Source organism: Podarcis liolepis, assembly GCF_965112155.1.
Source record: "Podarcis liolepis genome assembly, chromosome: 3".
Lineage (NCBI taxonomy): Eukaryota > Metazoa > Chordata > Lepidosauria > Squamata > Lacertidae > Podarcis > Podarcis liolepis.
Window position 1 is genome coordinate 5,316,693 of NC_139557.1, and position 26,688 is coordinate 5,343,380.

Below are 26,688 nucleotides of genomic sequence, written 5' to 3' on the forward strand. Positions count from 1 at the left end.
TTTTGGGGGTCGCTTTTCATCGTCTGGTTCCTGTTGAGTGTGTTTCGTTTGTTAATTGAGTCCCTCAATGCTAATCAGAGGCTTCCTGTTGAGTCTGCCAGCTGTTATAGTTGGAAGTTTTGTTTTTGCTAATTTTTTGCGTTTTGGTTGTCTGGCTTTTTCAATTTTTTGACGTGACTTGTAGTTCATTTTATGGGACTGACACGTGACTTCGCTTTTGTGACTGTGGCTTCTGATTTCATATTTGTGACTGGTTTTTGTGACTGTGTGGAACCCAGTTCAGCTACTGGTTGATTGTGTGACTGCAGAAATGGATAAAAAAACCCCATCCAAACTGACTATCATCAGTTAATTTTTTTCATCTAAACTGCTGTCTTATTTATTTTATAATGCAGTACAATGATTATTGCCTTCATTGTCTCGTTAGACAGTAAAATTCGTGTTAAATTGTTGTTTTAGGGGTTTTTTTCATCATCTGGAATAGATCAATTCATTTCCATTACTTTCAATGGGAAAGTGCACTTCAGGTTAAGAACGGACTTCCAGAACCAATTACTGTAAGTACTGAACCTGAGGTACCACTGTACCTGCTCTGATACCGTGGTAACCGCCTGCCAACACCTGAGCCTCCTGCCACCAGATGCAGAACAGCATGTGCTTAAAATGGCTGTAATCTGCCCGGGGACCTTATGGATCAAGAGCAACTATAAATAAAAGACATCATCATCAGCTAAACCACAATGTTGCACAAGCCAAGAGGAAGTATATAACACAACTTTGTCTATGGAGCAAATAGTTCCAGAGATGACTGACAGAAGAGGGCCGTGCTGCATAGTGCAGAAAATTGCACACACACACCCCAAAATATTTGTGCGGTATTTCCCCAAGAACATCTCCCTATGTTGCTGGCACCGGTATAATAATTAACTAAAGTAGCTACACACACATGCAGAATAGCAGAATATTTGTAAAAAAGGAGTTCAGCAGGTTCTGAAACTATCTCAAAAATTTCTCACTAGTTCAATAATTACACAAGAGGATTTCTTAACAGTTGTTTGGGTTCCTTCCAACTCTCCAGCTCTGTGATTCTATAATGTTGTTTTAAGCCTGAACATTGGACTTCCCGAGAATTCAAAAGAGGTTGAACGCGCTAGACGATGTTTTCATTTCAGGAAGAAAACACCGCTGCTCAAGTAAGTATAAAGGGAATGCTGACTCATCAAGCGTAGCTTGCAATAAAATCTGGGGGAAAGTTCATTCCATTGAATGAAATAATTCATTAGAGACAGTTCCTAGTATATTTGCTGCTCATTTCAGCCAGCGGACGTTGTCCTTGATCAAACAATGTTGTGACTTTTACAGTAATTGCTTCAGAAATTTGCTCACTGAAAAGAAATGGATTGGACTGAACAGATTCCAACATTATTCCTGCTCATCCTTACAATTATATTCATTTGGAAATGGGGCAGTTTCTGGAATAGGAGCTCCAAAAATCTCCCACCAGGTCCTACACCTTTGCCACTTGTTGGGAATCTCCACATGATGGATCTGAAGAGACCTTACAGAACAATGTTAAAGGTAACGTTTTCTGTTCTTTCTGCAGCAAGGCAAAGATTCTGTGGATGTTTTTAGGCCAGGTAGATGTCAGTGTTCCATCTCATAAATGCATATATGCAAAAATAATAAAACTATGTCAAGTATGGCTTATTCGTTTTTTTCTTCCTTTTTGTGTGTGATTGCTGCTATGGTTTAGGCTGATAGCTGATCTGTGCAGTGGAGGGACTGGGTCACTGGAGGAGGGGAATAGGAATGCCACAACCACCCTGGGATATGGGTGACGCTGTGGTCTAAACCACAGAGCCTAGGGCTTGCCGATTAGAAGATCAGCAGTTCAAATCCCCGTGACAGGGTCAGCTCCCGTTGCTCGGTCCCTGCTCCTGCCAACCTGGCAGTTCAAAAGCACGTTAAAGTGCACGTAGATAAATAGGTAACGCTCCGCAGGGATCGTAAACGGCATTTCCATGCACTGCTCTGGTTCGCCAGAAGCGGCTTAGTCATGCTGGCCACATGACCCGGAAAACTGTCTGCAGGCAAAAGCTGGCTCCCTCGGCCTGAAAGCACGATGAGCACCGCAACCCCTTAACCAGCCTTATCTGCAAAAATTAGCTGCAAAATTATTGAACTTTTCAGTGTGAAGCCTGCACTTCTAAATACATCATTTTAGAATCCACTCAAGTTTTCACAATTATCTTACGTGAAACAAAACAAAGCAATTATATTGCTGAATGTGGGCTTTTAAGTGCGTCCATGTCTGAAATTATGTTCTTATTGAGAATGTTCATCAGCACTGGAAGCAATCGCTGTTAAAAAAAACCAACAACATCAAAGAGAACTGGGTAACGTATAACACAATATTAAGGGAAGAGGTGGGTCAACTACCGTATTTTTCGCTTCATAGGACGCACCTGACCAAAAGACACACCAAGTTTTTAGAGCAGGAAAACAAGAAGAAGAAAAATCTGACTCAAGTGTTGTACTAAACTATTTCAAACAGCAAACTGGGTGGCTCCTGTCCGCTTTGCTGCTTTAAAGCGAGCCACAGCATAGAATGAAGAGAATGGAAAAAGGACAGACGTGGTGGTAGTATGGTTGCATTGTTTTTTTGTAACATAAAATCATTCAATAAAAATTATTTTTTTGAAAAAGAGAATGTTCATCACTTTGCAACACCCACAATTCCCATGATTCTTTGAGCAGGTGTAAAAAAAATTATTAGATTAAATCTAGGTCTCTAGGGTAATTTTAGCTAAAGGCAATATTGGAAAGCACTGGCGCTCCTCGGGTGAAACTTAGGAGCCTAATTCTGAGCAGCCAGAACTGATAGCTCAGTTGGTTGAGCATGAGACTTTTAATCACAGGGCCATGGGTTCGATCCCACGTTAGGCAAACAGATCCCTACATTTCAGGGGGTTGGACTAGATGATCCTTGTGGTGCCTTCCAACTCTACAATTCTATGATTCTAACTTTCAATTTCTTAAGGAAGGAAAATTCACATCAGTTTTCAACATTATTTGCTCACAATTATCTCCAGATAAAATAAAAGACCTGCAGAATTTGCCATCCTACTGCACTTTCTTCTTAATAATTTGAGGTTACTCCTCTTGCTAAAGGCACCCACGTGATGAACAGTGCTTAGACATTTAGAGTTGATGAAGTATACCATACAACTATGTAAATGAAATCAGTTTTTATTTCAGATCTGTGACAGTATGTATCTATGTATGTTTAGGGGGATTTATTTGATGTTTCTCTCTTTTGGCCATTGAACTCCAGTTGTCAAAAGAACATGGCCCCATCTTCTGCATCCAAATGGGATTCCAGAAAATGGTGGTGCTGACAGGGTATGAGACAGTCAAGGAGGCTCTGGTGAATCAGGCGGACGCATTTGCAGAGAGAGCCACCATCCCAATTTTTGAGGACCATGCAAGAGGCTTTGGTGAGGTCTTTCCTTCTGTATAATAGCTTGTGCTGTTTGAGAAATTTAGGTATCATAGCAATATAGAATCTGTGCCAAAAGGTTCATAGAACTGATTCTTAGTTGAAATTATAGCTTGGAGGAACGCCTGCCAATCGACCAGTGTAGCTGCAGCCATTGGATGGATAATGTCAGATATCTTTGTCACTGCCAGCAAAAGAGAAGGGTTAAGGGAATAGGAGAATCTGGTCATAAGATAATGTACCGTTACAACTGAAGGGCTGTAAGCTGGAGAACCCCCTGTGCAATTGTGTTCTGAGGGTAAAACCCATAGGGATATTACTGAAGTTCTGCAGCGTGTGTGTCTTATCAGAGACCAGATGAGGGACCAGCTGAGAGGCATCCTCAGTTCCACAGAAGAAGGGTGAGGTAAGCCAAAACATATTATTGTAGCCATGATAACTTGAAACTTGATCTCTGCTCTTCAGGTGTTGTTTTTTCACATGGTGAAAACTGGAAAGCGATGCGGCGGTTTGCACTAAGCACATTACGGGACTATGGCATGGGGAAAAGGTCCATAGAGGACAGAATTGTGGAAGAATGCAGTGTCCTGATTAAGACATTTGAATCTTACCAAGGTGGGTTAGTGTTTCCCTCTACTGCTCCAGGGCAAAACAACACTACATTAGATGCCCAGAATATTGTGTTATATACATATTGCTAACTCTCAGAACTATAGTAACCAGGATTCCCTGTGAAGAAGTTACCAATCTGCAGTGTTCAGGTCAGTGTGAGATAATGCTGGCCTCTATCCCTCTTTCCTGTCCTGCCGCCTGTGATCCCCTCTCACATCTTTGCCTCCCAAAGGCTTGCACAGCTGTTTGTTGCAGCAGCCCTGGCTTCAAGCTCCCAAGGAGAGGGGAGAGGAGAGGTGGCTGAGGGAACACTTCATGAGGGAGGGTGTTTGAAGAAGGATGAAAGGCTACTGGCTCTGCAGGCAAGGGGTGACATACCGGTAACTGGCTCCTGAGGCTTGGAGTGCATTTGCCACCCCAGAAAACCACAGAAAGAATGTAGCTGGTCAAGGGAGTCATGGTCTCAAAAAGGATGAAGACCTCTGCTTAGGTATATACCGCCCATGACTCTTTTTAGAGTTGCTTAACTCAGATATCTTCAAGTACACCAGAATTTAGGATCAGTTTCTAAAATAAATGTGCTCAGTACATCGGTAGGAACCTAAGACAGAGAAGAGCTATTCTAATTGGTATTTTATCTGAACATCGTTTAATATTTATGTATAGGACAACCATTTGAAACCACCACAATTATGAATGCCGCTGTTGCCAATATCATAGTGTCCATCCTACTAAACAAGCGATTTGAATACGAAGACTCCACATTTAGAAAACTTCTGAAGTTGGTCAATGAAAATCTCCAGCTTTTTGGAAGCCCCTCTGTCATGGTAATCTAAGCTTTCTCAAATGGAAAAGAAATAGTTGGTTGTATTCACATAATATTCGATGTGTGTGCAATTCCATATTGTTCAGGCTTCACTGCAAAACACATCTTGAGAAATATGAGTTGCGTAAGATCCCAGGACAGCATTTCCTTCCAAAGGTCGTCACTCAGCTGTCTCTGTGCAGTTTTTAGGAGGGGAGAGGTATTGCATATTTGCAAGGAAAAGTATTAGTAGAAAGGATTTGCAATCTTCAGGTATTAAGGAAAGCAGAGAAATTAATACTCACCTTCCAAAGTAAAGGTATATTGGCCAAATAATACAAATAATTATTCGGTTTAGATCAATCATCCTTCACTTTTGAGCAGAAGTGACAAAGAGACATTAATTATCCAGTTACTAAGGATGAATGGAAGTGGTTATAATTTTCAAAAAGACAATTGTTGGAAATTCAAAAATATAGGAGCAGCTATTTTACACATATATTTTGGACTTGTTGTAAGATTAAAAGCTTTTGGTTATTAATTAAATTATTGGTACCAAGATGATTTTAATACCCAAATACATTTGATTTGGAAAGGCATAGCAAGCAAGGGAGATTTTGTTTTTGTTTTTAATAAATATTTATTGAGAATTTTCCATTTTAAAAAGCCAAAAAGAAAAAACAAAAAAAAATTAAAAACATACCGTATACAGTTTACAATCCTTATTTTCTATAACATATTTCCCTGACTTCCCTGCACCTCCCCTTCTTATATTCCAATTCAAATTGTAAATTCAACAAGTTCTTATCCCCAATTTTTAACCTTTTTATACTTAATTCATTTTAAAAAACCAATTTTACCTTATAAACATCAAAATTTATACCTCAGTACTCATTCTTAAATCCTTTTTTCTAAAGTCGACCCAAATTCCCTTCCACGAATTCCCCACTTTTCATACTGATAACAAAACAGAATAAAAAGAAAAGGACAAATTATAATTATACACCCTTTGGATCCCCAAACCCCACCCCATCCCCTTTCCCGGTTTCAATCCCCAACAAATGTCCATCAGTCTTAATCTGCTATCAGCCTGGAGATCTCACGTCCAAGGCCCTTAATTGTCTCTCAGTTCCTCTCTGCCAGTTTTTTTGATAGTCCTTAATATTGAACACCAGATCTCGGAGATGCTCTAACCCGATAGGGACAATGTTTCCTCCAGCCAGACCACCATACTTAAAAGTGGAGCCCAAATCTTGTTTCTTGGTCCTTTCAAGTCCAAATGTCCCCAAAGCTCCAGCTTTCACCTTAATCAAATTTGTAATCCTTAGGTCTTCAGATCTCCACATATAAAGATCTCTCCATTCTTCAGTCTCCAATTTAGACCAAATTTTCATCATCCAATTCTTGTTTTCCTTTGTAGCCATCATGTCAGGACTCTGGCTCTCCTTTGTCATCTGCAACACCACATCTCCTCCTTCCCTTTCCTCAAAAACAACATGTGTCTCTTTCTCCACACTCTCAAAGTTCTCGACTTTCTCCTCTTGTCCAGCTGCATGAACTTCCCGGATCAAATCCTTATCAAATTCAATAGACTTGTTTACTATTAAGTCCAGGGTTGCAACATTAGTAGCCAAAACATCAATTTGGCCTTGTAACTTTCCCAAGAGAAAGAAAATTCTGTCCAATTTAGCTTGAGTTTTCCCTCCTTCAGCCATTCTTGTAATGTCCCAAAAACCCCTCTAGAGGGATTTTGGTTACTTAGTATTCCTTCCAGTTCAAATCCAAAAGTCAAGTTAGTTTGTATCGGTTCTTCCTTATTTTCAACAAAGTATAACCAAATTGTAACAAATATAACCAGCAGAGACAATAGAAAACAAAGTTCGCTTTTTCCGTCTTGACAGCTAATTTGACAGCTGTCAAGCTCTTTAATATCTCTCCAACAGGCTTTCTCGCGGATCACTCCCAGGTCGGGGGGGGTGGCACTTCAGCTCCAAAAATTAGCTCTTATCCTCCAGTAAAAATTACTTAAACTGCCAAATCGTGAAATTAATATCTTTTGCCAAATAAGAAGGAAAAAATCCTCTCGACCTTAGTTTGTTAGTCCTTGCTTTAGATTATTTATAGGACGGGGAGACGGACTTCCTGTTTACGCCTTCCCCAATCGTGCCTAATTAAAAAAAAAAATTCCTTTAGAAATCCAATTTCCGCACTACTCACGGGTTGCTGCTTTAAAATCCAATTGTTCACGAGAAGAAGTCAGCGCTCTCCAACCATGGCATGCAGCTTCACTCCGTAGGAGAAGCAGTCGACTCACAGCACCGCACCGTCTCCCGTTCCGAAGCCTTTAAAAAGGCTCCTTCATGGGTCGGGGGGCGCAAATGGTGCCCACCGAGTCACCAGGTTCACAGGCTTCACCACCTGTGATTTTTAAGGGTCCCCGCGTCGCCGCAGCGGCAAGACCCAAATCCTGCGGAGCCGATTCCCACCGGAGCTCGGAGGGAATCCGCCATTAGCCGATGGCGCTAACCCGGAAGTCCGCAAGCAAGGGAGATTTTGGACATTGCAACTGTTATAACCACTACAGCAAGACTAGTCAAAGCTAAATATATGTATAAATGAACATATGTATAAAACACATGGGGTGCAGCATTGTTAACACAACTTAAAAGTTTTAAAAGAGATATTGAAAGAAGGACCCCAAATAAATTTATTTTTTAAAAAGCAAATATAAAATTTCAAGACAATATTCACACCAATTATTATTTTCATTCATATAATTGGATATTCTGCTTAAAATATAATAGTTAGATAACTCAAACCATAACTGACGATTTGTATATTGTATGCATGATCTTATGAAATTATATATAGTTGAAATATTTTATTTCTTTTGTAATTTCATCTTTTTAAAAAAATAACGGTGGTTTTTTTAATATACACGACCCCATATCTATCCGTTGGGGACTCCACTTCAACATCCTTCTATTGGGAGAATGTCTATTCCTGTGCCCCACTTCCTGACCCACTAGAGAACCTCTCCTCCTTATTCCAATGCCTGCTTTTCTTACCCAGGAGTCTTTGTTGTGCAAGCTTTTTTGAAAGTCTAAGTCAGGTGTGGGGAACCTTTGGACCTCCAGCAAGAGCTAAAAATTCCCCACCGCCAGCCCAAGACTGATGCTGACATGAGCCGAGGTGAAGCAATTTGCCTCAGATGGCAGATCCAACCGCTTCTCTGTCTCTGCTGTTGCACCACTGCCAGCCATGTCTCAGTTTTGCCCATGCCACCATGGCTGCTGCCACAGTGCCCTGTATTGTGTCAGCAATGTGAGTGACACCATGGGTCTGTGGGGGGCCAGGGCCAGGGGGGAATTTTGCTGCCCCTGGCCACTTCTGGTTGACCTCTGTCTAGGGGCTTGTCCACATCTGAGCAAACTGCTAATCCACAACTACAAGGGGGCTCCATAACTACAACAGCACGTAAGAAAATGGCCTCTAGCCTTGGCCTCTAAGGGATATTTATTCAGCGTTGCTCCAATCCAAGTACATTTTTGTTCTGTGTCATTTTATTATTCCTCTGTGGAAGATGACAAACATATTTGGAGTATCACCTGATAATTAAGCACTGGGCTTTACTCTTTGTTCTATTTTATCCTTACAGCTGTATAACGTATTTCCTGCTCTTGGCTCGCTTTTGGGAGCCCGTAAGACTATCCTTCAGAACAGAGATGAGATGCATGCCTTCATAAATGCCACCTTCATACAACACCTCAGAGATCTGGATAAAAACGACCAAAGGAGCTTGATTGATTCATTTCTTCTGAGACAGCAAGAGGTAATGGAGTCTTTTAAGCCCGCCAATAATTTTTTTTGATATTTTCAAATGTTAATAATTATATAAAGCTTTGGCTAATATCTGGAGTCTGTGACCTGACTGCTTGCAGGGCTGTTTTCCACTCGGACTCCCGCTCCTCTCAAGAGAAAAAGAAAAAAACCACCTTTGAGATACGGTAGCTCAGTTGGTTGGAACACGTTGCTGCGTACGCCAAGGTTGCAGATTCGATCCCTGTAAGGGACAGCTGTAGTCCTACACTGCAGATGTTTGGAACAGAAGATCCTCAGGGTCCTTCCAACTCTATGATTCCATGATTCCAAGACTAGTCCAACACGTCATGCTCCCCCCCTCCCCCAGTATTTCTCTTGCACCATGCTCCTTTCTTCAGCCTGTGGCATGCTTTCATGGAGAAAAGAGATTTGAGTGTGCTGGCTGTGAATGATTTTTCTGCTTTCCTAGACTGCTTCTCTGCTCTTTCCATTCCAGTGAGTGCCCTCCCAGCCCCTGCCTAGCTACTTTGATATCTGCACATGGAAACCGCTAATTTCTCTTTTCTTTTTTTTTACACCCCAGGAGAAGGACAAGCCAAATGGATATTTCCACAATGAAAACCTAAGATCCCTTGTGAGTAACTTATTTTCTGCTGGCATGGAGACCACTTCTACCACACTGCGCTGGGGACTGTTACTAATGATGAAATATCCTGAAATTCAGAGTGAGTGCTTTTCATTGGGTTGGCTCCCATTACCTCTAGCTAGCATATCTTGATTCTAGTTATACATAACTAGAGTGATACCTCTGGTTATGTACTCAATTCTTTCCGGAGGTCCGTTCTTAACCTGAAACTGTTCTTAACCTGAAGAACCACTTTAGCTAATGGGGCCTCCCACTGCCACCGCGCCGCTGGAGCACAATTTCTGTTCTCAACCTGAAGCAAAGTTCTTAACCCAAGGTACTATTTCTGGGTTAGTGGAGTCTGTAACCTGAAGCGATGTAACCTGAAGCGTCTGTAACCCGAGGTACCACTGTATCTGCGGGCTGGGAAGCTGGGGGGTTGAGCCCCACAATATTCAATGAGGGGGGTGGCCCTCCTCAATATTCCACAACCGGACGGGCCTTGTTGGGCCTAGTTTCACTGTGTGACATCACACATGTCAGCCCCCCCAAATGTTGGGTGTAATCAAGCATGCATGTTTCTGACTTTCGCTTCCTACATAACTATAAGCAAATTGTGTATTTTCACTAAAATTCTCAGGTGAATAGCATCTTCCACAATTTTGCATTATGTTGTGAGATTGAGCTCATAGATCAGGCAGTCCCATTGAATAATTAGCTGTCAGTTGCTCCAGGAAATCTGAAGATATGAGTTGGTGGCAAACATATGCTTTTGAGTTTTGCATTTGGGGGGTGGGGACAAAAAAAACCACCAATAAGTTTATTTTAACAAAAAAAATCGCACTCCACTGCCCCCAGATAAGGTCCAAGAAGAAATTGCGAAGGTTGTTGGATCTTCTCAACCAAGGATTGAGCACCGAACAAAAATGCCATATGTAGATGCAGTGATCCATGAGATCCAGAGATTTTCTGACATTGTCCCCACAAATATTCCACATGCAACCACTGTGGATGTTACCCTCAAAGGCTACTTCATTCCAAAGGTAATCACTTTGATTAAACTGCATTCTTTGCTCAGCTGACTGCGATCAATTTCTTCATTAATTAGGACATTACACTTTAGGCTAAGAAGAAGAAGAGTTTGGCTTTGATATCCCGCTTTATCACTACCCTAAGGATTCTCAAAGCGGCTAACATTCTCCTTTCCCTTCCTCCCCCACAACAAACACTCTGTGAGGTGAGTGGAGCTGAGAGACTTCAGAGAAGTGTGACTAGCCCAAGATTACGAGTCCACCAGATTACAAGTCTACCGCTATGAACCACTAGGAGCAGGCCCCACTGACCTCCTTGTAAAGTAGGGGGCCCTTGCCTCCCTGGGGCCCCTGTTGGAGCCCCAGTTCCCTAGTCTGGGCCTACTTGCTTCTGCCTTCCTCGCTGCATACAGGTCTTTATTGAGTTATCCCAGAAAAGTTGGGCAAGGGGCTCAGTCAACTATTCTCTCAGCCCAATGATGACTGTTTAAGGAGCTAATGGTATATAATCTCTGGATTATAATCCAGAGGACTATACCATAACGATTTGCTTGACAGGACATATCCATTTTTTAAATAACTCTTGCTTTTCCTTTGCAGGGGACTCACATCATGCCACTACTGACCTCCGTGCTGCACGATGAATCTCAGTGGGAAAAACCATACCAATTTTATCCTGAGCACTTTCTTGACTCTGAAGGAAAGGTCACAAAGAGAGATGCATTCATGCCTTTCTCTGCAGGTACCGTATTTTTTGCACCATAACACTCACTTTTTTCCTCCTAAAAAGTAAGGGGAAATGTCTGTGCGTGTTATGGAGGGAATGCCTACGGGTGGCATGCCTATGGATTTTCCTCCTCTAAAAACTACGTGCGTGTAATGGTCGGGTGCATATTATAGAGCGAAAAATACGGTAACTCAATTTCTGTCTATTTATACATATCCAATGTGAGCTTAATGAACAGGCCATCCTAAGTATATTAACATAAAATAAAACTTGGATGGAGGACCCAGTGACAAACTTTGGAGTACTTATATCTGTCATTTAGAACTGCAATAAGATACCCAACATCATTCATTTTCAGTAGGGCAACTTCTGGGCCAGTGGCCAAATTGGACTCTTCAAGGCTCTCTAACCACCCTCAGAACTTCCCCCAGGCCTTGGCTTTCAGTGGACCTGCTCTGTGTTCCCCTTGTGGGCTTTTGCCTGGCTGCAATGTGCCATTGATCTATGACAATGCCGCCTGGTTGCTGTGGTGGAGAATGGATACAGGCTGTTTGGAGGATTAGGGTACAAGAAACTCTCAGACCGTGGGCTGAAAAACATTTGCTCCCCTTGGTTTTCAGCCCTGTAGAATGCTTCTTGCTGGGAGTTCATCTTTTGCATACTTGCCAACATTCTTCAGATGAAAATCAGGACATTTTCCATACTCATCCAACTCACCTTCCTCGAAAGATCATTTGTGGTCCCCTGCCCCCCGTCAGAAGAAGTCGAGTGCTGCCATTTCTAAACCAACAGGACTCACGACTTGCACCCTCCACTGTCCTAAGAAAACCCCTTAGCCCCAATCTGATTTTATTCTTTTGGTAGATTTACAAAAGGAAAAACACACAACAATAAATACATTTTAGAAAGAGGCAAGACTAGACATGGATGCACCAAGCACTTTTTAATAAATCCAGACTCCTTGTGCTCCATTCTGCTCCCCCTTCCTCCCTACCAGGGCTGCTCTGCCCTCTGCCTCCCCCTCAGAGCCAGTGCTAGGCCTCAACAGCCACATCCTCTCCTCCAGCAGCCGCTATGGAGGGGCAAGCGCTGGCTCACCCTTCTCCCCAAGCTCAGCAGCAGAGCATGCATTGTGGGACTGGCACTGGAGAATTGGGAGACTTGGAGAACATGCACTTCTTCAAGATTAGCGTTCATTCTTGTTGCATTTTACAATGGTATCATTATGAAATTTCAAACAGTAAGCAGTTTGATGCATTCCATTATAGATAAACCAATAAAATGTTGTTAAGTAAGCCATGAACCCAGTTTCAATCCTGCTTGCGCTTCCTTACAGGTCGGAGAGCATGTTTAGGTGAGAATCTTGCCAAAGTGGAGCTCTTCCTCTTCTTTACAAGCCTCCTGCAGAGATTCACATTCCAGCTACCTCCTGGAACATCTGAAGATGACCTGGATCTTACGCCTGCTGTTGGGTTCACAACACCACCCATGCCCCACCAACTCTGTGCTCTGCCACGTTCATAAGACGCAAAGTTCATGGGTTGCTTATCCTCCCTGTGTGTGCAATGCAAACCACTTTTTAAACACCCTTATTAACCATGGACATTTTGGTTCAGTAGACTTCCAGTCGGATTGGCCCATGATGTGTCACAAAACTTAAGTGTTGCACACTATGTTCTGCTTAATGTTTGTAGGAAATATGATTCCTTGTTAATTGTATTGCTTTAGTTCAGCCTAGGAATTAAATTTTGAAATTTACTTGATTCTGCTCAGGAAAAAAAAATCCTACTATAATCTATATACCGGTAATATATATAATCTACATATAATCTACATATAATTGAGAGGGGCCGCTAGGAGTGCCTTGGAAGATGGCGGATATTAACATCTATCCAGCCCGCACAAGGTAATTAGAGGCTGATTATGGGGAGTGAATCAGTCTCCCTTCATCTCTCCAGGGGGGAGAAATGCAGTTTTCACCCACTGTTGCCATAAATCACCCCCGAGTTCGGAAGAAGGAGGGGGTGCGGCACTCGGTGCACAACCCTCGGCGGGCCTTGGAACTCCTCCGAAGCTGCTTCCAGGTGCGAAACTAGTTGCGTTATTTAAAAGGAAAAAAATTGGTGAAAGATAATGCACATGCTTCAAGAGAGGCAGGAGGTTTTTATCTGCTAACAATTTTACCACTGAAATGATGAAGACTGAGATGGAAGATTACATCAAAGTACTACAGACATGGTATGTGGAATGGAATGCAACGGAACTGAAAGAGGGGGGAACGACTTTTTTTTTTTTTTTGCTCTATGTGATTAACTAATAACCCACCCTCTTAGAAGATCCGTCACAGCAACTAATTGCAAATGGGACTAAAATGAATTGTGTGGGAATAATATGAACTTAAAGATTTTACTCTGTGAAGGATGTGGAAAGAAGACGCAGTTAGAATGGAGATGTGATATGACACCTGTGTTGCAGGAGGTTTGGTCTTGGGGAGGGCGAGCTGAAGATTTATTATTTTCGAGGAGATTGCGATCTGGAAGGGGCAGCCCTCCTGGAAAAAGACTAATTTACGATGCAACAGGTCGGGGAAGTTAAAGAGCGAGCTTTTAGACTGTATTTCATCGGAACAACAAAATGGCAATTGCTTGCTCGAGCGGAAATGTCTGGACTATTGGATGAGAGTGATTCACGAGAGAGTAGTACAAAGCCCACACAGAAACCCAAATAAGACTGTTGTTTTTTTTCAACCTACCTGCGGAGCAACTCGGAGGTGAATGAAAAGGAAAATGAGTAATGACAAGGATTGAGAAGAGGGGACTGGAAATATCATTCTTAAAATGAAAGCAGCACAAATATTCGAGGATTGGACTCCTGCCGATCAAGAAGCATGGGTACCCCCCACAAAAATTTATAATTTGGAAAACAATTGGATTACATGATAATGTATTGTTATAATTTGGATTAATTGGTTTGATGTGTTTAATTTGGTAATATGAAACTTAATAAAAATTATTTTTTAAAAAATAATAATCTACATATAATCTATATATTTTGTGACAAGCCACTTCATTCCTTGTGTATTTTACTGCTTAATCATGTGGTTCTAAGTGAAGGGCACTTTAAAAAACAAAGATTTTTAAATATAATTTTTATTAACAGGCCAATCAAATCACATTTTCCAAATCACATTAGTTCCAAATTATACAGCCAGATTTTTAACTTTTGTTGGGGGTGCCCATACTCCAAGCTCCGGACGGGGGTCCAAACATCACTTATATTGCTGCTTTAATTAGACAGTTCTATCCAGTTCTATCCAGATAGTCTCTTTATTACTTTCTTCATCTTCTTGTTGTTATCATATATTCCTTTCTTTGCAATCTCTGATAATCTTCACAAGCGGATTGGAGACAAACATCCTCTGTGTGGGTTTTAAACTCTCCCAAAAATCATATCACATAGGGACAGACGTCATTCCACATTTCTGTAAAGAATTTATCCTCGATCTGTCCTTTAATTTTCCCAGGCTTCCCAAGTATATCACAAAGGGGCTCTGCCAGGTTTAGATCATATTCCATTGATCATTCACATTCCAATGGTCCTGGTCCTCCTCCCCCCGTCTTTCTTAGACAAGCCTGTCTTAGCAAGACGCCATTTAAAACTGCGTCATAAAATTTTTCCTCCATCTCCGATATTTACCAGTCCTCTCTTCGATCAATAATTCACTCCACACAGCTCTTGAGATCCTGCTTGTGATTGGTAAAAGGCAACGTTTCGTCTTTCTGGGGTGGAGGGTTATTAATACTCACATAAGGCAAAGGAAAAAAAAGTTTTTTCTTCCACCCCCCTTCCTTTTTCGCTCCAAACATACCAGTCTCCTAATGGTCATTCGTCACTTGATTTATTTGTCCCTCCCGTCGCTCTGGTCACAGAGATGCATTAATCAGCAGTCTTATCTCCCGTACTTTGCTTGATGTATGTGCTTCAGCTTCTTTCCAATTATATATTTCCAATTATATTTTCGAGCTGAAGCGAACCAGGGTGTGATTGGAGAAAGCGTCAGGAAGAGCCGACTTCACCGAGGGCGTGTGCCAAGTGACCGGCACACCCTTCTTTCGATTCCGGGGGTGCATTATGGACATCGCTGGCAAGGCAGTCCCCCCCCATCTCCTTGGGGGGTCGGGAAGACTGCATACTTCCCATAGCAGCCTCTTAATTACCTCGTGTGGGTCGGAGAGATGTTATTGTCGGCCATCTTCCAATGCGCCACCTGGTGGCCCCCCTAAAAACAAAGATTTAAGCAATGGATGGTCAAAAAGGAGTAGTCAAATTCAGGTGCTTCTTCCCACTCTGATGAAGAGGCTCAGATTTTAACTGAGGGCCACAGGTATAGCAAGTCTACAGGTAACAAAATAGATTAAGTCTTTCCATGTGAAAAGAGCAATGATTAATTCCACTGGTTTTTAAAATTTACACCAGGAATTTGATTAAAAACATTAAAAACTTTATGTGTAAAAATCCTGTTCCAAAAATTTGGTTGGGTATGGAAAAACTGGGTGGGAGATGCTGTGATCACTAGGCCTGCACTATTTTGCTTTCTTTGCTTTCCCCAGCACTGGTGGTGTTTTTATTGCTGACCTACTCCTGCCTCCAGCTCCTGCCAGCTTATGAGGACTGAAGGTCTCCACCTTCCCACTGCCCTCTAAGGCCCCTCCCCCAGCAGCCTACAGCTCCATCACCTTGCATCTCATGACTTTGCCATCTTCATTTCTCTCCATGTTCTGGGTGACCAGGGAGAAGGGAGCTGGTCGCAGCAGGAGGGGGAGACTCCCCGGATAAGGCAGCTGCATCATCTCTGTCTCCTGGCCCCCTTCCTCTCTCCTGTCTGAACTGCTCTCTGCCCCAGCTTCTTCCTGCTCATGAAACCCTGTTACCTCTTCAGCTCCGAACACCTCCTCCCGCCAGTCAGCTCCCTCTTCTCCCACTGACCACTCATCCCACCACCAGTGCCCTGGCTCTGAACTTTCTCCCCCTGGGGGTTTCCCAGCTGCTGCCTCCCATCTCTGCCAGTCCATGATACCTACCCACTTTGAACTTTTTAATTTTTTTACAGCCAAGTGGTGTATAAATGTTATGAAATAAATAAATAGGGCTCGGGTCCATCTTGCAGTCTCTTGTCATATCTCTCCCGACATTGTGATGTTGTGTGCTCATGATGTCACATCTTGGGCGCAAGTTGGTGCCTCTGCTTCGGGCGTAGAGATCAACTGACTTGTATTCACATGTTAACAAATGCCTACAAATATCTCAGAGCATCATATTCCCAGTTAAATGCCCAAATATGAGCTAGTGATAATGGTTTCACTTGGGGAATACAACAACTGTACAATCTGCAGAGACCTTAAATTAGTTTTTCATACAAACAACTTATCTGTGAAGCCCCCTCATGCGGAGCGTGTGGGCTCTTCAAATCTAGGGTTTGCACCCCCCTACCAATTCCTGTCAGTGAGGAATCCACGTCTGCCCACATCTGAAACAGTCCCCTCAAGTGTAGCATGCTGTTCCTCACCTTAGGGGTCGCTTTTCATCATCTGGTTCATGTTGAGTGTGTTTCGTTTGTTAATTGAGTCCCTCACTGCTAATAAGAGTCTTCCTGTTGAGTCTGCCAGCTGTTGAGTCCTGAGCACCCACGCAACACAGAAGTTATAGTTGGAAGTTTTGTTTTTGCAATTTTTTTGCGTTTTGGTTGTCTGGCTTTTTCGATTTTTTGATGTGACTTCATTTTATGGGACTGACTCGTGACTTCGCTTTTGTGACTGTGGCTTGTGATTTAATATTTGTGACTGGTTTTTGTGACTGTGTGGAACCCAGTTCAGCTACTGGTTGATTGTGTCTCCCTATGTTGCTGGCACCAGTATATTAATTAACTAAACTAGCTACACACACATGCCGAATAGCAGAATATTTGTAAAGAAGGAGTTCAGCAGGTTCTGAAACTATCTCAAAAATTTCTCACTAGTTCAATAATTACACAAGAAGATTTCTTAACAGTTGTTTGGGTTCCTTCCAACTCTCCAGCTCTGTGATTCTATAATGTTTTTCTAAACCTGAACGTTGGATCTCCCAAGTATTCAAAAGAGGTTGAACCGGCTGAACGATGTTTTCATTTCAGGAAGAAAACACCTCTGCTCAAGTAAGTATAAAGGGATACGGGTGGCGCTGTGGTCTAAACCAATGAGTCTCTTGGGCTTGCTGATTCGAAGTTCAGCAGTTCGAATCCCCATGACAGGGTGAGTTCCCGTTCCTATGTCCCAGCTCCTGCCAACCTAGCGGCTCAAAAGCATGCCAGTGCAAGTAGATAAATAGGTACCACTGCGGAGGGAAGATAAACAGCGTTTCTGTGTGCTCTGGCTTCTGTCACAGTGTCCTGTTGCACCAGAAGCAGCTTAGTCATGCTGGCCACATGACCCGGAAAACTGTCTGTGGACAAACACCAGCTCCCTCAGCCTGAAAGCGAGATGAGTGCCACAACCCCATAGTCGCCTTTGACTGGACTTAACCATCCAGGGGTCCTTTACCGTACCTTTAAAGGGAAAGCTAAATCATCAAGCGTAGACTGCAGTGAAGTCTGGGGGAAAGTGGAAGGCATTCCATTGAATGAAATGATTCACTAGAGACAGTTCCTAGTATGATAAATTTGCTGCTCATTTCAGCCAGCAGACATTGTCCTTGATCAAACTATGTTGTGACTTTCACAGTAATCGCTTCAGAAATTTGCTCACTGAAAAGAAATGGATTGGACTGAACAGATTCCAACATTGTTCCTGCTCATCCTTACAATTATATTCATTTGGAAATGGGGCAGTTTCTGGAATAGGAACTCCAAAAATCTCCCACCAGGTCCTACACCTTTACCACTTCTTGGGAATCTCCACATGATGGATCTGAAGAGACCTTACAGAACAATGTTAAAGGTAACGTTTTCTGTTCTTTCTGCAGCAAGGCAAAGATTCTGTGGATGTTTTTAGGCCAGGTAGATGTCAGTGTTCCATCTCATATATGCAGATATGCAAAAATGATAAAACTATGTCAAAGATGGCTTATTCGTTTTTTTCTTCCTTTTTGTGTGTGATTGCTGTTATGGTTTAGGCTGATAGCTAATCTGTGCAGTGGAGGGACTGGGTCACTGGAGGAGGGGAATTGGAATGCCACAACCAGCCTCATGTGCAAAAAATTAGCTGCAAAATTATTAAACATTTCAATGTGAAGTCAGCACTTCTAAATATGCTCTTAGAATCCAGTCAAGTTTCCACAATCATCTAACGTGAAACAAAACAAAGCATTTATATTGCTGAATGTGGGCTTTTAAGTGTGCCTATGTATGAAATTTTTTTATGTCTAAAATTATGTTCTTATTGAGAATGTTCGTCTCTTCGCAACACCCACAATTCCCATGATTCTTTGGGCAGGTGAAAAAAATTGCATTAGATTAAATCTAGATTAAGTCTAGATTAAGTCAGCATTTCCGTGTGCTGCGCTGGTGCTGGCTCATCAGAGCAGCTTTGTCACACTGGCCACATGACCCAGAAGTGTTTTCGGACAGCGCTGGCTCCCGGCCTCTTAAGCAAGATGAGCGCGCAACCCTAGAGTCGGACACGATTGGCCCGTACGGGAAGGGGTACCTTTACCTTTACCTTAGATTAAGTCTCCAGTGTAATTTTAGCTAAAGGCAATATTGAAAAGCACTGGCACTCCCCGGGGGAAACAGCGGAGCCTCAATTCTATGATTCTAACTTTCCATTTGTTAAGGAAGGAAAATTCACATCCGTTTTCAGCTTTAATTGCTTTCGGTTTCCGCCAAATAAAATAAAGGACCTGCAGAATTTGCCATCCTACTGCACTTTCTTCTTAATAATTTGAGGTTGCTCCTCTTGCTAAAGGCACCCACGTGTTGGGCAGTGCTTAGACATTTAAAGTTGACAAATTATACCATACAACCATGTAAATGAAATCAGTTTTCATTTCAGATCTGTGACAGTATGTATCTATGTATGTTTAGGGGGATTTATTTGATGTTTCTCTCTTTTGGCCATTGAACTCCAGTTGTCAAAAGAACATGGCCCCATCTTCCGCATCCAAATGGGATTCCAGAAAATGGTGGTGCTGACAGGGTATGAGACAGTCAAGGAGGCTCTGGTGAATCAGGCGGACGCATTTGCAGAGAGACCCATCATCCCAATTTTTGAGGACCATGCAAGGGGCTTTGGTGAGGTCTTTTCTTCTGTATAATAGCTTGTGCTGTTTGTGAAATTTAGTTATCATAGCAATATAGAATCTGTGCCAAAAGGTTCATGGAACTGATTGTTAGTTTCAATTATAGCTTGGAGGACAGCTTGCCAATTGACCAGTGTAGCTGCAGCCATTGGATGGATAATGTCAGATGTCTTTGTCACTGCCAACAAAAGAGTAGTGTTGAGGGAATAGGAGAATCTGGTCATAAGATAATGTACCGTTACCTCTGAAGGGCCGTAAACTCCCTGTGCAGTTGTGTTCTGAGGGTACAACCCATAGGGATGTTGCTGTTCTGGAGAGTGTGTGTCCTATCAGAGACCAGATGAGGGACCAGCTGAGAGGCATCCTCAGTTCCACAGAAGAAGGGTGAGATAAGCCAAAACATATTATTGTGGCCATGATAACTTGAAACTTGATCTCTGCTCTTCAGGTGTTATTTTTTCACATGGTGAAAACTGGAAAGCGATGCGGCGGTTCTCACTAAGCACATTACGGGACTATGGCATGGGGAAAAGGTCCATAGAGGACAGAATTGTGGAAGAATGCAGTGTCCTGATTAAGACATTTGAATCTTACCAAGGTGGGTTAGTGTTTCCCTCTACTGCTCCAGGGCAAAACAACACTACATTAGATGCCCACAATATTGTGTTGTATACATAGTGCTAACTCTCAGAACTATAGTAACCAGGATTCCCTGTGAAGAAGTTACCAATCTGCAGTGTTCAGGTCAGTGTGAGATAATGCTGGCCTCTGTCCCTCTTTCCTGTCCTCCCTCCTACGATTCCCTCTCGCATCTCTGCCTCCCAAAGGCTTGCGCAGCTGTTTGTTGCAGTAGCCCTGGCTACAAGTTCCCCAAGTGAACGGTGCCTTTGTGGCTGGCCAGGGGGTGCTGGTTCCCAGGAGCTGATGTGGTTCAGCCAGTCCACCAGCCCTTGATGTTGGTAATAGACAGGCAAGTGGGAGGCTGGGCAGGCAAGCACTGCACTGGCCTTTATTGTGCTTGCTGTGTGCAAGGCCTGCCTGGGAGCTGAGTGTACAGTGCCAAAGGGAGCCTTTTCCCCATTCAGGCCTGGTGGCGCCCACTGCTGCCACTGCTGCCTCCCAAGGCGTGTAAAGGTGCTGGCTTCACAGTCACCTTCATCCAGTCTCCGTCAGGCTGCTTTTGCTGGTGCATTGTCTTCCTAGGCCCTTGTGGGGCAGCATGAGGAGGCACCTCTCTTTGGGGCAGGGGGTGGCTCAGAAACCAGGGGTGGCTGTGGTGGTTACCTAGAGGACTCCCACGGAGAGCAGAGAGGAGAAGAGGTTAAGGGAACACTTCATGAGGGAGGATGTTTGAAAAAGGGTGAGAGGCTACTGGCTCTGGAGGCAAGGGGTGACATAACTGGCTCCTGAGGCTTGGCGCGCATTAGCCCCACAGGAAAACCACAGAAAGAATGTAACTGGTCAAGGGAGTCATGGGCTCAAAAAGGATGAAGACCTCTGCTTAGGTATATACTGCCCATGACTCTTTTTAGCGTTTCTTAACTCAGATATCTTCAAGTACACCAGAACGTAGGATCAGTTTCTAAGATAAATGTGCTCTATACAACGGTAGGCTGACACTGGGAACCTAAGGCAGAGAAGAGCAATTCTACTTGGTATTTCATCTGAGCATTGTTTAATATTTATATATAGGACAACCATTTGAAACCACCACAATTATGAATGCCGCTGCTGCCAATATCATAGCATCCATCCTACTAAACAAGCGATTTGAATACGAAGACTCCACATTTAGAAAACTTCTAAAGATGGTCAATGAAAATATCCAGCTTTTTGGAAGCCCCTCTGTCATGGTAATCTAAGCTCTTTCAAATGGAAAAGAAATAGTTGGTTGTATTCACTGAATACTCAATGTGTGTGCAATTCCATATTGTTCAGGATTCACTTAAAAACTCATTTTGGGAAATATGAGTCGCTTTCAGACCATTTTAAAAAAGCAGTCTTCCCCCATTTATTATTTTCATTCATATAATTGGATATTCTGCTTAAAATATAATAGCTAGATAACTTAAACCATAATTGACTTTTTGTATACAGTATTGATGCCCCTGGCCACTACTGGTCTAAGTATATGGTCTTGTCCACAACTGAGCAAACTGCTAATCCACAAGTACAAGGGGGCTCCATAACTACAACAGCACGTAAGCAAATGGCCTCCAGCCTTGGCCTCTAAGGGATATTGACTCAACGTTGCTCCAACCCAAGTACATTTTTGTTCTGTGTCATTGTTTATTCCTCTGTGGAAGATGAGATATTTGGAGTACCACCTGAGAATTAAGCACTGGGCTTTTCTCTTTGTCATATTTTATCCTTACAGCTGTATAATGTATTTCCTGCTCTTGGCTCACTTTTGGGAGTTCATAAGACTCTCCTTCACAACAGAGATGAGATGCATGCCTTCATAAATGCCACCTTCATACAACACCTCAGAGATCTGGATGAAAATGACCAAAGGAGCTTCATTGATTCATTTCTCCTGAAACAGCAAGAGGTAATGGAGTCCTTTAAGCCCGCCAATAATGTTTTTCGATATTGTCAAAAGTTGAAATTTTCACATTTTAAAAATACATTTCCATGTGTGCTGGTGTCTAATATACTCTGCACGTTTTATTTTATTTTTGCTCTATAAAGCTTTGGCTAATTTACAGAGTCTGTGATATGATTGCTTGCAGGGCTGTTTTCCACTCGGACTCCCGCTCCTCTCAAAAGAAAAAGAAAAAAACAACCTTTGAGATACGGTAGCTCAGTTGGTTGGAACACGTTGCTGCGTACGCCAAGGTTGCAGATTCGATCCCTGTAAGGGACAGCTGCAGTCCTACACTGCAGATGTTTGGAATAGATGATCCTCAGGGTCCAACTCTATGATTTCATGATTAGTCCAACACATCATGCTCCTTCCCCCCCCCCCCCCCAGTATTTCTTTTGCACCACGCTCCTTTCTTCTGCCTGTGACATGTTTTCATGGAGAAAAGAGATTTGAGTGTGCTGGCTGTGTATGATTTTTCTGCTTTCCTAGACAGCTTCTCTGTTCTTTCCATTCCAGTGAGTGCCCTCCCAGCCCCTGCCTAGCTACTTTGATATCTGCACATGGAATTTGCTCATCACCTTGTTATAGCCAATTCTTTCTCTTTACACCCCAGGAGAAGGGCAAGCTGGATGGATATTTCAACACTGAAAACCTAAAAGCAGTTGTGAGTAACTTATTTTCTGCTGGCACAGAGACCACTGCTTCCACACTGCGCTGGGGACTGTTACTAATGATGAAATATCCTGAAATTCAGAGTGAGTGCTTTTCATTGCGTTGGCTCCCATTACCCTAGGTAGGATATCTTGATTCCAGTTATACATAACTATCTGGGGGCCCGGGAAGCTGGGGGGCTGAGCCCCACAATTCTCAATGAGGGGGACGGTCCCCCTCAATATTCCACAATACGGTGGGCCTTGTTGGGCCTAGTTTCAATGTGTGACATCACACATGTCAGCCCCCCCCCCCCAATGTTGGGTGTAATCAAGCATGCATGTTTCTGACTTTCGCATCCTACATAACTATAAGCAAATTGTATATTTCCACAAAAATTCTCAGGTGAATAGCGTCTTCCACAATTTTGCATTATGTTGTGAGATTGTGCTCATAGATCAGGCAGTCCCATTGCCTAATTAGCTGTCAGTTGCTCCAGGAAATCTGAAGATATGAGTTGGTGGCAAAATAAGCTTTTGAGTTTGGCATTTGGGGGTGGGGACAAAAAAAACCCACCAATGTGTTTATTTTAACAAAAAAAAAATTCCGCTTTGCTTCCCCCAGACAAGGTCCAAGAAGAAATTGCAAAGGTTGTTGGATCTTCTCAACCAAGGATTGAGCACCGAAAGAAAATGCCATATGTAGATGCAGTGATCCATGAGATCCAGAGATTTTCTGACGTTAGCCCCACAAATATTCCACATGCAACCACTGTGGATGTTACCCTCAAAGGCTACTTCATTCCAAAGGTAATCACTTTGATTAAACTGCATTCTTTGCTCAGCTGACTGCGATCAATTTCTTCATTAATTAGGACATTACACTGGACATTAGCAGGACATTACCAGATTCCCTGGTCCTGAATGGGGTAACTGTGCCCCTGAAGGACCAGTTGGGAGTCATTTTGGACTCACAGCTGTCCATGGAGGCGCAGGTTAATTCTGTGTCCAGGGCAGCTGTCTACCAGCTCCACCTGGTGCGCAGGCTGAGACCCTATCTGCCCGCGGACTGTCTCACCAGAGTGGTGCATGCTCTAGTTATCTCCCGCTTGGACTACTGCAACGCGCTCTACGTGGGGCTACCTTTGAAGGTGACCCGGAAACTGCAATTAATCCAGAATGTGGCAGCTAGACTGGTGACTGGGAGTGGCCGCCAGGACCACATAACACCGGTTCTGAGAGATCTGCATTGGCTCCCAGTACGTTTCCGAGCACAATTCAAAGTGTTGGTGCTGACCTTTAGAGCCCTAAACGGCCTCGGTCCAGTATACCTGAAGGAGCGTCTCCACCCCCATTGTTCAGCCCGGACACTGAGGTCCCAGCGCCAAGGGCCTTCTGGCGGTTCCCTCATTGCGAGAAGCCAAGTTACAGGGAACCAGACAGAGGGCCTTCTCAGTAGTGGCGCCCGTCCTGTGGAACACCCTCCCTTCAGATGTGAAGGAAATAAGTAGCTATCCTATCTTTAAAAGACATCTGAAGGCAGCTCTGTTTAGGGAAGATTTTAATATTTAAGGCTGTATTGTTTTTAATACTTGATTGGGAGCCGCCCAGAGTGGCTGGGGAAACTCAGCCAGATGGGTGGGGTATAAATAATAAATTATTATTAGTAGTAGTAGTAGTAGTATTACTACTACTACTACTACTACTACTACTACTACTGTTTAAGGAGCTAATGGTATATAATCTCTGCTTTATAATGCAGATTGTTTCTTGCTTTTTTTAAAAAGAGACATTGAGGACTATACCATAATGATTTGCTTGACGGGCCACATGCATTTTTAAAATAACTCTTGCTTGTCCTTTGCAGGGGACTCACATCATGCCACTACTGACCTCCGTGCTGCACGATGAATCTCAGTGGGAAAAACCATACCAATTTTATCCTGAGCACTTTCTTGACTCTGAAGGAAAGTTCATAAAGAGAGATGCATTCATGCCTTTCTCTGCAGGTAACTTATTTTGTGTCTATTTATACATATCCAATGTGAACTTAATCAATAGGCCATCCTAAGTATATTAACATAAAATAAAACTTGGATGGAGGACCCAGTGACAAACTTTGGAGTACTTATATCTGTCATTTAGAACTGCAATAAGATACGCAACATCATTCATTTTCAATAGGGCAACTTCTGGGCCAGTGGCCAAATGGGACTCTTCAAGGCTCTCTATCCACCCTCAGAACTTCCCCCAGGCCTTGGCTTTCAGTGGACCTGCTCTGTGTTCCCCTTGTGGGCTTTTGCCTAGCTGCAATGTGCCATTGATCTATGATAATGCCACCTGCTTGCTGTGGTGGAGAATGGATACAGGCTGTTTGGAGGATTAGGGTACAAGAAACTCTCAGACCGTGGGCTGAAAAACATCCGCTCCCCTTGGTTTTCAGCCCTGTAGAATGCTTCTTGCTGGGAGTTCATCTTTTGCATACTTGCCAACATTCCTCAGATGAAAACCAGAACATTTTCATACTCATCCAACTCACCCTCCTCGAAAGACCATTTGTGGTCCCCTGCCCCCCGTCAGAAGAAGTCGAGTTCTGCCATTTCTAAACCAACAGGACTCACGACTTGCACCCTCAACTGTCCTGAGAAAACCCCTTAGACCCAATCTGATTTTATTCTTTTGGTAGATTTACAAAAGGAAAAACACACACCGATAAACACATTTCAGAAAGAGGCAAGATTAGACATGGCTGCACCAAGCATATTTTAATAACCCCAGACTCCTTGTGCTCCATTCTGCTCCCCATTTCTTCCCACCCAGGGCTGCTCTGCCCTCTGCCTCCCCCTCAGAGCCAGTGCTAGGCCTCAACAGCCAAATCCTCTCCTCCAGCAGCCGCTATGGAGGGGCAAGCGCTGGCTCACCCTTCTCCCCAAGCTCAGCAGCAGAGCATGCATTGTGGGACTGTCACTGGAGAATTGGGAGACTTGGAGAACATGCATTTCTTCAAGATTAGTGTTCATTCTTGTTGCATTTTAGAACGGTATCATTATGAAATTTCAAACAGTAAGCAGTTTGATGCATTCCATTATAGATAAGCCAATAAAATGTTATTAAGTAAGCCATGAGCCCAGTTTCAATCCTGCTTGCGCTTCCTTACAGGTCGGAGAGCATGTTTAGGTGAGAATCTTGCCAAAGTGGAGCTCTTCCTCTTCTTTACAAGCCTCCTGCAGAGATTCACATTCCAGCTACCTCCTGGAACATCTGAAGATGACCTGGATCTTACCCCTGCTGTTGGGTTAGCAACACCTCCCATGCCCCACCAACTCTGTGCTCTGCCACGTTCATAAGGCACAAAGTTCATGGGTTGCTTATCCTCCCTGTGTCCGCAACGCAAACCGCTTTTTAAACACCCTTATTAACCATGGACATTTTGGTTCAGTAGACTTCCAGTCGGACTGGCCTATGCTGTGTCACAAAACTTAAGTGTTGCACACTATGTTCTGCTTAATGTTTGTAGTAAATATGATTTTGTGTTAATTGTAGTGCTTTAGTTCAGCCTAGGAATTTAATTTTGAAATTTACTTGATTCTGTTCAGAAAAAAATTACCTACTAACATTGAAATCTGTATATTTTGTGTCAAGCCACTTCATTCCTTGTGTATTTTACTGCTTCGTCATGTGGTTCTAAGTGAAGGGCACTTTTAAAAACAAAGATTTAAGTGATGGATGGTCAAAAAGGAGTAGTCAAATTCAGGTGCTTCTTCCCACTCTGATGAAGAGGCTCAGATTTTAACTGAGGGTCGCAGGTATAGCAAGTCTACAGGTAAAAAAATAGATTAAGTCTTTCCATGTGAAAAGGTAAAGGGACCCCTGACAGTTAAGCCCAATGATAAATTCCACTGGTTTTTTTAAAATTTGCCTACAGCTCCATCACCTTGCATCTCATGACTTTGCCGTCTTCATTTCTCTCCATGTTCTGGGTGACCAGGGAGAAGGGAGCTGGTCGCAGCAGGAGGGGGAGACTCCCCGGGTGAGGCAGGCTTCTCACTTCCCTCCACA

General features: G+C 43.1%; 3 protein-coding genes across 5 annotated transcripts in view; all 3 read left to right on the forward strand.

Moving 5' to 3' along the window:
- LOC310703134 (cytochrome P450 2K1-like) overlaps positions 1-15,721 on the forward strand; it is a 32,413-nt gene extending 16,692 nt beyond the window's left edge. For both annotated transcript variants that reach the window (XM_083495229.1, XM_083495228.1), the window contains one exon: positions 15,486-15,721. The gene's annotated coding sequence lies outside the window, so the exon portion shown is untranslated. The remainder of the gene's footprint in view (positions 1-15,485) is intronic.
- Positions 1,135-13,426, forward strand: LOC310703135 (cytochrome P450 2K1-like). The gene is made up of 10 exons (XM_083495230.1): positions 1,135-1,193; positions 1,363-1,578; positions 3,335-3,497; positions 3,965-4,114; positions 4,778-4,938; positions 8,575-8,748; positions 9,322-9,463; positions 10,222-10,406; positions 10,995-11,136; positions 12,458-13,426. The coding sequence occupies exons 2-10, from the start codon at positions 1,396-1,398 to the stop codon at positions 12,643-12,645; spliced, it is 1,488 nt and encodes a 495-aa protein (XP_083351356.1). The 5' UTR covers positions 1,135-1,193; positions 1,363-1,395; the 3' UTR covers positions 12,646-13,426.
- Positions 15,722-17,226: 1,505 nt separating the features above from the next.
- Positions 17,227-26,254, forward strand: LOC310703136 (cytochrome P450 2K6-like). Of its 2 annotated transcripts, XM_083495231.1 has the most exons (10): positions 17,227-17,311; positions 17,877-18,092; positions 19,222-19,384; positions 19,841-19,990; positions 21,085-21,245; positions 21,770-21,943; positions 22,593-22,734; positions 23,255-23,439; positions 24,497-24,638; positions 25,789-26,254. In XM_083495231.1, exons 2-10 carry the CDS (start codon positions 17,910-17,912, stop codon positions 25,974-25,976), a joined length of 1,488 nt encoding a protein of 495 aa, XP_083351357.1. In that variant the 5' UTR covers positions 17,227-17,311; positions 17,877-17,909; the 3' UTR covers positions 25,977-26,254. The 2 variants fall into 2 exon arrangements, with proteins under 2 accessions (XP_083351357.1, XP_083351358.1); XM_083495232.1 differs by lacking the exon at positions 17,227-17,311 and having other exon boundaries at positions 17,605-18,092.
- Positions 26,255-26,688: the final 434 nt, after the last annotated feature.